Source organism: Pollicipes pollicipes, unplaced genomic scaffold (genome assembly GCF_011947565.3).
Source record: "Pollicipes pollicipes isolate AB1234 unplaced genomic scaffold, Ppol_2.1 Scaffold_6686;HRSCAF=7923_pilon_pilon_pilon, whole genome shotgun sequence".
Taxonomy (NCBI): Eukaryota; Metazoa; Arthropoda; class Thecostraca; order Pollicipedomorpha; family Pollicipedidae; genus Pollicipes; species Pollicipes pollicipes.
Genome location: NW_023596921.1, coordinates 26,430,021 through 26,443,267, shown reverse-complemented (window position 1 = coordinate 26,443,267; position 13,247 = coordinate 26,430,021). Strand labels below are relative to the sequence as shown.

Below are 13,247 nucleotides of genomic sequence, written 5' to 3'. Positions count from 1 at the left end.
AACACGATGACAGGCCTCATTCGGTTTCTAAGAATGTGGTATCCAGTAAGACAATTGCTCTCGGGAAAACAAGACCATGCTCAAACACATCAGTCGTCAGGCATCCTCCTCTCCGCCTCCCTCTGTCCACGCTCTCACTTCACCTCTCTCCACCCTTGCCCCCCCCCCCCCCCTCCGTCTGCAGACCCCTCACCTCTGGGCTGGGCGGCCGCAGCGGACGCTGGCCGGTCGTCGCTGACGTCCGGGTCATCGGCAGCAGGCCGGGGCCCGCTCCGCTCTTTCCTGCTGGCGGCGGGCGGAGCCGCGCGCTCGCTCTCCGCCGCCGCCACTGTCGGCATACGGGCCCGTCACGTCCGGACGCAGCGAGAGCCCACCGGGGCAAGGAGTGTGGGCGGAGGACGTGAGACTGTCTGCCCTGAGGTTCGACACGACCCGGTATGAATCTAGAAATACCATGCCTTTCTGGCAAACATTGTGTTGCGTGTAGAAAAGTAATTCAGTGACAAAATCAAGTCAGGTTCCCGCTTTAAGCAATGCTTCAGTTCCCATCCAAAAGAATCTGTGCCAACATTCTCTACATGACTGCGAGGACCACAAGAATCAGTGCACACGGCAAGCAGATGCTGGAATTAAAGAGCTGCTCCCAAGCGCACAAATATGCAACCCCGTCACCCCCGTAACAACGCCGCGTCAACCCCGCCATTCCCACGCCCACCCCATGACCGCGCGCCCGGCCACCTATCGTCACCTTTCTCGGGCAGGGCGGTGCCCTGCCGATCGACGCTCCACAGGTGGAGGGCGCTGTCGTCGCCGCCGCTGAACACCCAGCCGGGCCGGAGCGGGTGCGGCAGGCAGGCGCGCGCCGGCCGGCCGTGGCCGCCGTACACGGCCAGCAGCGCGCCCTGGCTCGTGTCCCACACCTGGCCGTGGAAGCGCCGGACGCCCGTCACGTGCCGGTCACCAGAGGGACCGGACGCGGGGCGGTCACGAGTTGCGATGGCGATGGCGAGGGGTTTCCGCCACGTGTACCAGCTTTTATAATAACCGCATGCATTAGTGACGCGCGTGGCCATGATGGGTGGGGCGCAAACGATGTGTTTACCGCCGATTACTGAAATGTAGCGAAACAAAAAATAGACAAACGCGAAGACAGAATTTAAATGAAGACGTCCAATCACAATGACAATATTCACAGCTATACCATAATGCCGCTGCCATCGCAATGATAACCATTTATCCATGTACGACCAGGAGCGTGCTCCGGTCTCGTCGGCCAGTCCCGACCCGGCGGTGGTCTACCGACCCTGATGGAGGCGTCCTGGGAGGCGGAGATGAGCCGGCCGGTGGTGTGCGGCGACCAGGCCAGGTCCAGCACCTTGGACCGGTGGCCGCTCAGCGTCACGGCCGGCTGCAGCAGGTCCGGACAGGCAGAGTCACCTGGCGGCGGCAGCGGCGACGGCAGGTCAGAGGCCGGCGAGCGCAGCCGAGGGCGAGACCGGTGGCGGCGCGGCACCACATACCGGGCTTACCTCGATCACGCGCTTGTGACAACGTTGAGACAACGACGACGACGGGACATGAAATAAACCGCTAGTACGGTCAGCATTCACCACGCGCACACAGTGCACGGCGACACACAGGGCGCGCGCATCCACCATTTGACGGATGGTGGATGCGGTGATGACGGACGGATTTTGGACAGAACCCGCAAGCTTCGGATAATCAATGCTAGAATGGATCTTCGTGCCGGTGAGCTGCAGACCTCACATCAGAGAAGGCATGCAACTTCTGGGCCTGACGATGGGAGCACGGACACAGTTCACACAGGTGTGACATGCAATCCTGTTTGACCCCCTACAAGATATTGAAAAATCGTGGAGTTAGACAAGACTGCCCCCCCCCCCCCCCTCACACTCACCTAGATCCGGCACTACAAACACGCTGACGTGAGAGTCGTACGAAGCGACGGCCAGCGCGGTGGAGGCGTCGCCGGGCTGCGGCTGCGGCGCCCAGCAGAGCGCCGTCACCAGGCGGCGGTGGCCGAGCGCCGCGGCGCGCCGCTGCCCGTCCGGCGCCAGCAGCTCGACGGCGCCGTCCTGGCGACCGAGCGCCGCGCCGCCGCCGCCCCAGCTCAGCTGCGAGCAGGGCGCGCGGCCGGCGGCCGGCGCCCAGGTGGCGGCCGCCAGCCGGGCCGGCTCGTGCCGCCACAGGGCGCCCAGCGACAGCGAGAAGAGCGCGCCGGTCGGCCCCCACGTGACGCTGTAAACGGCCCCGGCGTGGTGGTCCGGACAGAGCTGCGGCGGCCGGCTCGACGCCGGGTCGCACACGCCCACGCGGCCCTCCGCCGTGCCGAAGGCCAGCCGCGTGTCCTTGGACGGGTGCCAGGCCACCTGAAGCCGGGGACAGACCTGAAGACGGGCTACCTGAAGCCGGGGACAGACCTGAAGACGGGCCACCTGGAGACGGGGACAGACCTGAAGACGGGCCACCTGAAGCCGGGGACAGACCTGAAGACGGGCCACCTGAAGCCGGGGACAGACCTGAAGACGGGCCACCTGAAGACGGGCCAGCAGAGCGGCGCGTGAAGCGGGGTGGCAAGCGGGTGAGGAGGGACGGGCGCTGGCGTCAAGGACTCTCTGCAAACAGCTGCACTAGTCAGCGCGTCGTCCGCGGCGTTTCCAGACACGCAATCACGCACGCATACACTGGTGCGCGCAGCGGGTGGACGCCGCCTACCGTCAGCACGCTGGCCTTGACGGCCTGCCAGATGGACGTGACGCTGTAGGAGCAGTCGGCGCCCAGGTTCCAGACCCGGATCGTACTGTCACCGCACCCGACGGCGACCCTGCAGCACAGGCGCGCCGGTTACCGGCCTAACCAAACGGCCGACTACGCCGCGTTCAGTGATAATGGGCGCTTGGTATTCTGCGTTCTGGTGTTGACGATGCTGCACCTCAAACGTCGAAATATACGACCATGTTCGGATTTTGCATTACGACGGGCCAGTCAAAAGCCATCACACGTGTACCTTCCAGCTCCTCAAATCAATCACCACATGCCATAACTGTACTAGCCTGCAGACGACACAGAAGAGTACGACTCCACAGCAAACTCGACAACTCCAAACGCCTTGAGGGTAGCACCATGGCCCACCTGCCGGGGTCGACGGGGCAGCAGTGCAGCGCGTTGACGTGTCCGCCCAGCGAGGGCACGGCGCTGGTGAGCAGCGAGCGCGGATCGTGCGCCACCAGCTGGCGCTCGATACCGCTGCTCACCACCATCTGCCCCAGCCGCACCAGGTTGAACAGGGTGCTGCCGTGGAGCCGATGCACCACCTGCAAGCCGACGGGATCAGCTGGTGGACGCGGACCGAGAGGGACACGCGCAGGTCGGCTAGTTGGGATTCTTTATTTCTTCTGGCAGGTGCACACTCACTGACCGTTTTCGTTCAGGCATACCTGGGGGTCACAACTTAAACGCTATTTCACGTAGCAGCTGCTGCCCTTCTCCGTCATCTCCCCCCCCCCCCCCCCCATGACGATGGGCAGCCCGTCATTACCGTATTCATCTGTGCTCTCACCCGACAGTCGACAGACCCATCCTACTCTGGCCGGACGACTGTCAGCCCGCCTGGCCGTTGCCCCGATCGTCCGTCGCCTCACCTGGCAGTTGTCACTCTCATCCGACTCTGGCCAGACGACTGTCAGCCCGCCTGGCTGCTGCCCCGCTCGTCCGTCACCTCACCTGGCAGTTGACAGACTCATCCGACTCTGGCCAGACGACTGTCAGCCCGCCTGGCTGCTGCCCCGCTCGTCCGTCGCCTCACCTGGCAGTTGACAGACTCATCCGACTCTGGCCGGACGACTGTCAGCCCGCCTGGCTGCTGCCCCGCTCGTCCGTCGCCTCACCTGGCAGTTGTCAGTCTCATCCGACTCTGGCCAGACGACTGTCAGCCCGCCTGGCCGTTGCCCCGCTCGTCCGTCGCCTCACCTGGCAGTTGTCAGACTCGTCCGACTCTGGCCAGACGACTGTCAGCCCGCCTGGCCGTTGCCCCGCTCGTCCCGTCGCCTCACCTGGCAGTTGCCACTCTCATCCGACTCTGGCCAGACGACTGTCAGCCCGCCTGGCCGTTGCCCCGCTCGTCCGTCGCCTCACCTGGCAGTTGTCACTCTCATCCGTTAGCCGCCAGCGTAGCAGCTGGCCTGCCAGTCCGCTGCTGTAGAGGCAGTCGGCAGAGCTCCACAGCACGCTCAGCCAGGTCCGCTCGCCGGAGGGGGCGCGGCGCGACCCCTCCGGCGCCGTCACGCGCTGGGTCACGTGACAGCGGCCGCCACGCGTGCCCCACACCCTGCCGGCGGACGGCCGCCCACGGTCTCAGGCTTCGCGCCGCTACAGCTCCAAGCCGGCCACTGCTAACCATGATAACAGCTGTGAAATCGTTCTTTCCAGAACACTGATGTTTATGAGATTAATGTCATATAGGTTAACAGAGAAGTCTTTTGATGACTGAAACACTGACGTTGCTGACGATGGCAATGACCGTCATTTGGTAAGCAATGAGTTTGCACACAAGACGCACGTGGACGTATTTTTCTCTGAGAACACACATGTTTAAACACAACTCGACATTTACCGTAGCGTTTGTCCTTGGCGACGGACGCCAGCAGGTGATCCTGCTCGAAGGAGAGCAGCGTGTTGAGCTCGGGGCACCAGCTGATCGAGGTCACGTCCTCGTCGTGGCCGCGCATCTTCTGTAGAATTCGGCCGCCGGCTGAGATGAAGACAACGCGGCGACCGTATAAGTTAGTCATGTGAACAGGAGAGCAGTTCAACGCACTGGTCAGCATACTGCATGTCAAAAAGCAAAAACAGAACAACCTTTGCACCAGTGCATTGACAACCTGTGCACATATCTTATTTGCATGTGTATTGGGTGCAGGTTAGACAGAAGACCATTGCCAAGTATAAACTACTTCTCCAGCCACTAAGTGACTAAGTTCTTGACACTCAGAGCACCCTACTGAGATAACCGACATCAAACCACACATTACTGAACATCAGCAAGCAAGCAAAAACTGTGTTCATTTATCCTCGGCAGCAGTCAGTGCCACCTACCACGATGGTACAGACGAGGGTTTTGCTACCTTTCAGGGGGACAATCCAAGTGGGAGGCAGCCCAAATGGCGGCTAGTCAGCGTTACCTGCCAGTGAAACCGTCCAGAGGGCGCCGCGCCGCCCGGCCACGGCCACCACGTGCTCGGTGTGCGGTGAGCAGCGCAGGTCAGTGGGTGCCAGACGCTCCAGGAAGAGCGTGCGCGTGGTGTGTGCCACCGTGTCCCAGACGACGAACGAGCCGCGCTCGTCCACCGACACGGCCACGTGCCGCGAGCGCGCCGCGTGGTCTACGGCCACCACCTTCAGCTTCTGCGGACAGGTACGCGCCGGCTGCATCACACAAGGGGACGGCACGCAGTGCCACAGCTTGGTGACGGCCAGTTACCACGGCGCCAAATCTGGGGCTTCCAATGGCATGCAATATGTCCCATGGCACTTCAAAAAGAGGGTTCTGCGCATGTGACATGTCTAGTGCCACCACAGTTGTGTCATGCTGCAGCCATTTGTGGCAGCATGGATCTCCAAATGTTATTATATGGTTCAGTCAGTATGCACTGGCACTATTGTGTCACCATTTTTTGCATCATAAGCACATTCCTTTACTTGTACTTGATGCCAGCGACAGTGGCCATACCTTATCTATCATGAAATCAGAACACACTTGTGACTGCATTTCAGATGACACCTTGCACACATGCACACATACATGCCCATTGTGCTGCTTCTCGCAGTGGGCCTGGAAAGTGCTGTCCTCCTCAGTGAAGGTGCACCGCCACAGCTTGAGCAGGCCGTCTTCGCCGCCGGTGACCACGTGCACGTCAGCGGAGTCAGCCGGCCGCCACACCAGCGCGCTCGTGGCCCGCTCGCGGTGCGCGTCCCAGATAACGCCGTGACAGCGGAGCGCTGGCGGAGCGCCATCTGGCGCCGCGTGCCAGCTCCACACCACCACCGAGCAGCGCGCGCAGCTGACCACCAGTGAGTCACCATCCGAGGCCACGGCACTGGCGCTGTACCAGTTGGCCGATGGTGGTAAGCAGATGGTCTTCATGGCTGCCATGGTTGGGTGATGACTGTGCTGCAGTTGAAGTGGTGTAGCCTGAGGCAATGCAAACTGACGATGTTTTGGGTGGCAGTACATAACTGGGCCACTAAATCTTCTCCACCATGCAATGACAGCTATTGACCTATGAGAGAAAGCAGGATGGGATGGCTTGTCTGTGAACTGGCAAATGGAGGATCAAATGATGGTCCATTACCTACTAATCACCCAATAGTTAGGTGGTCCCACTTTCCAAGAGCATAGGCAGCCACACTGCAGCTTTCAACATGCTGCTGATTTGAGCTTTAGGCCAGCTGAACTTTGTGTCTCAGAAGCTGGGGACTGGGAGAGAGAGGGAGGGGGGAGGGGAGTGGGTAGTCTGGTCCACCCATGCCCATTCCTGTGGAAGTGTTGTGCATTTCCACTCTCATGTGGAGGCTGTTAGAAAAGATGTCACCACTGGCAGGTTATGACAAGAGCCATTTGTTCTATGGCATTCTGGATGTGGATTGCTGAGGGGCAATACAGGTGAGTGCCAAAGGAACTTATCATGGCTTACACAAACACATTGTGCATGAATCATCCACTTTAGAGCAGAAAACCCCACTCACAATCAAACAACAGCAAGATTATATTATCTGGCATTGCAAATATGACAAATATGACAGCGACTGTATGCACTATATCAAAACATTGACAGCACTATGCCATTACAGTAGATCACAGTTTGCCTTATGCCTCTGCAGCTTTTGCACACTGACCATCAACAGGTCAAGACAATTGCCGATTAGATCTAAATATCAACTTGGGTAATGTAAGATTGGGTTAGGTTAACATATCTTAACTTTTTGTTAAATACTTGTTAGCTTTTGTGTTTCTTTGTCTTCATCAAAAAGACAACAACATTGTATGAATACAATCATGCTTAAGGGTATTGTTCTTCTTCTGTATAAACAACTTCTAAGATTCACGTAAGCATGCAGTGTCTGGTTTATGCATGTAGTTGCGCACCGCAGTTCACCTCATCATTTAGCCAACCAGCAAAAGTTCCCAACACATAATAGCTTGAGCCGCCAATTAAAGCAAGCAAGCCTACCGATAAAAAATTCGAAATCAAAGCGAACTCCTAGAGGCAAATGGATCAACCCGGTCTTTAACTCACTGCTGCCCCCTACGCACCCTGCCCCGTCAATACACGTGCGCTCTCCGTCCAGAACGTCCAGAACGTCCAGAAGTGGCGCGTAAAGGAGGCCCAGTCGTCAAAGAAGAAAACTCATACTTCGCTCCCTTATTTATGCTTCCTTTGAAGTTCGTCATTTGCGGAAAGCCGGTTGCGGCTAGTTTGTTGTTACTGCTGCGTGGTCATTGAGTGGTGGCGCTACGTAAAGTGCTAGGAGGGTTTGAAGTAAGTGAATGTAGACGTTGTAACAAGTTTGAGAGCTTCGATGATGATTTGGGGTTTGGGGAGCATCGACTGTTGGATGGCTTTAACACGGTTTCTGGTTAAATTGAGATTGCATTCATTCAGCCGCTAAGCGAGTGCCTGTATCCGGTCAGTGCGAGTTTTTCTATCTCATTATTTCACTGTTCAAATTCATTACCTGCATGTGTTGGCATATGCATGCTTGCGTGCCATGGCAAAGGGGAGAGGAAAGAGCATATGCTCCCAGTTACTGTGCATATGGCAATGGCACAGATACAAAACTCCATTATTTGTTTTGATTTTATTTGGGGATTTTATCCAAACATTTTGATTGGATACTGTCCTGGGATCAGCACTCATTGTCAGCATTGGTTACTGCTTGAGCTCTGCTCCCACCATTGGTCATGAGACTCCAGGCCAACCACAAAGTTTATTATAAGCATGCCACAATGCTCACTGCTCAGCATGGTTGGCCTATGCACAGGTGTCAGTTTGTATCCTTAATGATGAGCCACTGGCCCTTCAAAGTCCAATTTCCCCCCTAGCAGTTGTTTAGCCCCCTGTCCCAAAATCTTCAAGAGCTTTGATATGTACATACAAAACATTTTAACTAAGCTAAAATTGTACTAATTTTACAAATTCTAATAGTTGTTTCAGGTGTATGCTAAATAGAGCAAAAAAAGTAAAAACTGTGAGTTTAGCTTTTTCTCTTAATTGCAGCTGGCAAAGCTCTAGACTTATAGAGGCCTGTGTTTTTATAGTGTTTACTGCGGCATTTTGTCTTTTTGTTGTAATCTGCATGTTTTAGTTGCATTATTCATGTGTGTTGCTAACTCTGGTCTAGTTCGTATCATCACATGTGTGTTTCAGCATTATTTATTGATGTATCAAGTTCTAGAGGCTGTTACATGCTGGTTTGCTGTGATTTTCTGTTACCTGTTATGAGAGAGTCAGGTGGAATATTAGCACCCATTAATGGACAGCATTGATAGTAGCTTTGTTTGAAAAAACCTTCAAATGTGGACATCTCTACTTTGGCATGAATATTCATTGGAATAATAACAAAAACCTGACATGATGTAAAAAACACTAGGTGTTTCAGGTAACACCCAGTGGTAGGCCCAAGCTCGCGTGACAGAGACCCGGATGACACCACACATAGCCACAACACCAGCACAAAGTCGGCGACACCCGAAGGCAGGCCCGAGCTCGCGTGACAGACCCAGATGACACCACACATAGCCACAACACCAGCACAAAGTCGGCGACACCCGAAGGCAGGCCCGAGCTCGCGTGACAGACCCAGATGACACCACACATAGCCACAACACCGGCGCAAAGTCGGCGACACCCGAAGGCAGGCCCGAGCTCGCGTGACAGACCCAGATGACACCACACATAGCCACAACACCAGCACAAAGTCGGCGACACCCGATGGCAGGCCCGAGCTCGCGTGACAGACCCAGATGACACCACACATAGCCACAACACCAGCACAAAGTCGGCGACACCCGAAGGCAGGCCCGAGCTCGCGTGACAGACCCAGATGACACCCACACATAGCCACAACACCAGCACAAAGTCGGCGACACCCGAAGGCAGGCCCGAGCTCGCGTGACAGACCCAGATGACACCACACATAGCCACAACACCAGCACAAAGTCGGCGACACCCGAAGGCAGGCCCGAGCTCGCGTGACAGACCCAGATGACACCACACATAGCCACAACACCGGCGCAAAGTCGGCGACACCCGATGGCAGGCCCGAGCTCGCGTGACAGACCCAGATGACACCACACATAGCCACAACACCGGCGCAAAGTCGGCGACACCCGAAGGCCATTCACGGTGACTGGACGGTCGGTCGTATGACTGCGATTTTTAGCTGGCTCACTTGAGATCTCAGCAAGCTGTGGGCAGTCACAACAGTTGACATAGCATTTAAGGGGAATTCGGAAATAACTAGGTCAGTTTTACCTGTTAGAACAAGCCCTATTTCTGTCAGCCAGCCAGCAGTGAGCTGTAGGGCTCAGACTGTTCTGTTCAAACTCAGAGTCGGGTATCCGGTCGAAACGAAAGTCCGACGAAATTAAGACCGAGGCTGTCAGTGAAGTGGACGCTGAATTCTGATAGCGTGAGGCACATAATATTTGAAATATTAATGCAGTTGGGTTGTGTCTCGTTTCAGGGAGAACACTGCAATGTTTGAACAACCAAGCCGAAGCAGCAGCGCCCTGGATGCCTTTCCAGTCCACTTCGCCTGTCGCGAGGGTGATGTGCAGGCTTTAGCAGAGTTTGTGGCAATGGGAAAAGACAAAAGCCACCTGTTAGTTGAAGACAATCTCTACCATTGGACACCAATGCACTGGGCAAGCTTCTTTGGACAAGTAAGCCCATGTGCTGTTGTGAGCTGGGGGGTTAGTTGATGCTGATCTCTGAATTTTTTTGCAATGGACAAACTTCTTTTTTGCACAAATTGTTTTAAGCTGCTGTGCAAATGAATGACATTCAGTTCTATTGCAACCATGATTGGTGAGTATAATGTTTGAAAAGGATTAAAATGGCTAATATTCCACACATTTTCAGCTTCCGTCCCTGATTGTGCTGCGCGAGGCCGGTGTTGCGGTGGACACCACCACTGCCAGGTTTCGGCAGACGGCGGCCCATATCGCAGCGTTTGCCGGCTCTGATCACTGCCTCAAGTACCTGATCCATTTTGGCTGCAATGTCAATGCTCAGGTAGTTCACTATTGCATGAGGAGGTAACTTTTTACAGATGCCAGTTATTAAAAATTGTGTGTATTGACGGTGCATGCGATTTTTGGATTGACAGTTCACACAATTTGTATGTTGACAGTACACATGAGTTTTATGTCGATAGCATCGTCTTTACAATATGTGTGGTGATAAAGTGAGGAGTCATCAAGCTTGAAAATTATGGAAGTTGATAGTGTTGTTCGCAATGCAATGTGCAGGGTTTTGGGCATCCCTCTTAAAGACTATGCCAGGCTTCAGGCAACAGCCACGCAGTGAACGTCATTGAAGCATTTCGTTTGATCACCAGCGCTGTTCCTGGCACTCATGCGCTGGCTATGCATTCCGTTTTATTTTCTGTGTAATCCGCGCCACGAGAACTGTGGGCAGGAGACCAGCCATCTCATTTCCAATACAGATCTGAGTCCCAATGGCAGCAACACAAACTCTTGCACGCACCATCGCTAAGCCTAGATACCTGTTGCCGCCAGGTGGGAGGTGCCCAGTGTCCCTTGTATGTTGAAGTGCGCTGCATGCTGGCTGCAGGACTACCTGTCGCCGCCAGGTGGGAGGTGCCCAGTGTCCCCTGTATGTTGAAGCACGCTGCATGCTGGCTGCAGGACTGCCTGTCGCTGCCAGGTGGGAGGTGACCAGTGTCCCCTGTATGTTGAAGCGCGCTGCATGCTGGTTGCAGGACTACCTGGGCGAGACGCCGCTGCACAAAGTGGCGCGCACCGGGTCAGTGGCGTGCGTCCGCGCGCTGGCCGACGGCCACGCGCTGCCCTCTGTTCATAACAACAGTGGTCAGACGCCAGCCGGCCTGGCTGCCGCCTGCGGCCACCCGGAGGTCACCCGCTGCCTGCTGCAGTATGAACAGTTCGTCAGTCAGCAGAACGGTGAGTGGTGCAGTATGTACCGTGGCGGCTGGGCCATCGCTGGCGCTTAAACCGCTGAGAGAACGGCGAGCGACAAGTGCTGGGTGGCGCTGTCGCTGCAGTGGTAGGGTCAGGTGACCGACTGTATCAGGAGTGGTCGCTGCATGTAAGCTGTGTGGTCGTAAAATACAAGTTATTTCCACGTCGATTATTGCAGTAGGTCTGGGAATGCATTGGGATTAAAGACCGGCGTGAGATGTAGCTTGGCACATCTTCAACTGTCTTACGCCTGCGATGGAACGAGCTCAGTATGACAACTAGACTTACGGGCAAACGGTGGCTCTGCGCGGATTGTCGCCAGCCCGTTGACCGTGTCGGGTGGCTGACGGCGCCCTGCTCTGCGCTAGGTCTGGGCGCGCCGCCGCCGCCGCCGCCGACCGCCTCTTGGGGTCCGGGCTCGGCCGCCGGCGAGCACGGCCTGAACGGTGGCCGACTGCCAGCGCGCAGCACGGCCGCTACCGGCCACTGGTGCTACCAGCCGCCGCAGCGTCGCCCCACAGCGGCCGGGCCGACCGACAGCAGCGCAGGCTCCGCCGCACAGACCGGTCTCGGCCACCTGCAGATGGACTGCGATGGTTTGGGGCGACGGTCATCACGCCAGCGGTGCTTTCGCCAACGAACGGCAAGTCAACAGTGCTATCGGCAATGGCCATCAAGCCAGTGGTGCTTTCGGCGACGTTCAAGTCAGCGGCGCCTTCGGAAACGGGCATCAAGCCAACGGTGCTTTTGGTGATGGCCATCGCTCCAGCGGTGCTTTCGGCGATGGCCATCGCGCCAGCGCCAACCCCGGCGCCTGCTGGATCGCGCCGAGCGCTGTCCATGGGAAGCGGCGTGGGGACGAGGTAGTGTTTGACGAGCAGTTGAAGAGAAGACGACTCACAGGTGAGTTACTGGCGGCTGGGAGAAGGAGTGGGGTCGGCTGCGGGGCTCGGGTCTGTGTGTGTGTGTGTGTGTGTGCGCGTGTGCGTGTGTGCGTGTGTGTGCCGGGACTCCGCGTCGCTAGCTGAAAGGAGCTGTATAATTAAACAGGTATTGGCCAATGGGCGCGGTACATGTGCCTTGCCTTACCAGGTAGTCTCTAGCTTTCGGTGTAAGCATCATACTTTGAATAGTGAAAACGGTCGGCAGCCATTGCCTGGGTACCCGGGGGCCAGGCAATCCTCCGCACGCTCTTTTCGCGCTGTCCCACTCTGTATTCTGGGTTGTAGCGATGTGTCCTCCGAGGAGGATGAATTGTTTACTTTTGCAGTTCAGGTGCGATAAAAGTGTGAAATGTGAATGGGCATGTAGACGTCGCTGAGTGTCTTGAAGCTGGTGATAGATTCTCCGTCGCGTGATAAGGGTGTGGGCAGTGCATGTCTGCACAAGCATTTCAAAATTGCTTAGCTGCGAAATAGGCAGTGACTAGTTGGTATTTATCTGAAGCCTCTTGGTACATCATGTTAGCTAAAGGCTTGCTATAAAGGCATGAGCGTGGCTGAGATGTGTGGGCGGCTTTAGTTTGGTGTGCCGCCGCCGTGACCGTCGAGATGACGCCCGTGTGTCCACTGCCCGCCCGCCCAGTGCGCAGGCTCGTCCGGCTCGCCGATCTGGCCGGCTGCAGCGTCCCACCGGCGGCCCTGTAGGCTCGTCACAGCTACCGGCAGCCCGTGGGCTCGCCGCAGCCACCGGCCGCCGACCCGACCCGGCCTGACCCAGCTTGACCGAGCGTGACCCGGCCTGACCTGGCTCGGGTGGGAGCCGCCGGCCCAGCTGCCTCCTGCGCGGGCGGCCGGCCGGAGGTACCTACCGTGGCAGTTACCGGGCCGTGTCCGTGCTGGCCTGCTCTCCCGGTGGTCGGTAGTTCGTTCGCTGCTCTGTGCAAGGGCCGTGGGTGCGTTGACCATGCTGATTAGTTCAGTTGGACAACTGCGCTTAGATATTTACGCAATGTTTGTGTATTTGTGTGGCTGAAGCGCAAAGCCGGTGTATATGCCAAACG

The 13,247-nt window shown here is 56.7% G+C and overlaps 2 protein-coding genes across 2 annotated transcripts; one reads left to right on the top strand and one right to left on the bottom strand.

Moving 5' to 3' along the window:
- Nucleotides 1-574: 574 nt before the first annotated feature.
- On the bottom strand, nucleotides 575-7,387 carry LOC119108122 (gem-associated protein 5). Its single transcript, XM_037231700.1, has 12 exons — nucleotides 7,334-7,387; nucleotides 5,822-6,211; nucleotides 5,202-5,424; nucleotides 4,660-4,771; nucleotides 4,156-4,348; nucleotides 3,154-3,335; nucleotides 2,737-2,845; nucleotides 2,216-2,390; nucleotides 1,304-1,437; nucleotides 886-920; nucleotides 749-816; nucleotides 575-582 (listed from the first exon to the last, which is right to left on the bottom strand). The coding sequence occupies exons 2-12, from the start codon at nucleotides 6,170-6,172 to the stop codon at nucleotides 575-577; spliced, it is 1,590 nt and encodes a 529-aa protein (XP_037087595.1). The 5' UTR covers nucleotides 6,173-6,211; nucleotides 7,334-7,387.
- Nucleotides 7,388-9,804: 2,417 nt separating this feature from the next.
- Nucleotides 9,805-12,959, top strand: LOC119108121 (ankyrin repeat domain-containing protein 10-like). Its single transcript, XM_037231699.1, has 5 exons — nucleotides 9,805-9,964; nucleotides 10,164-10,316; nucleotides 11,026-11,227; nucleotides 11,614-11,841; nucleotides 12,931-12,959. The coding sequence occupies exons 1-5, from the start codon at nucleotides 9,881-9,883 to the stop codon at nucleotides 12,957-12,959; spliced, it is 696 nt and encodes a 231-aa protein (XP_037087594.1). The 5' UTR covers nucleotides 9,805-9,880.
- The last annotated feature ends 288 nt before the right edge of the window (nucleotides 12,960-13,247 follow it).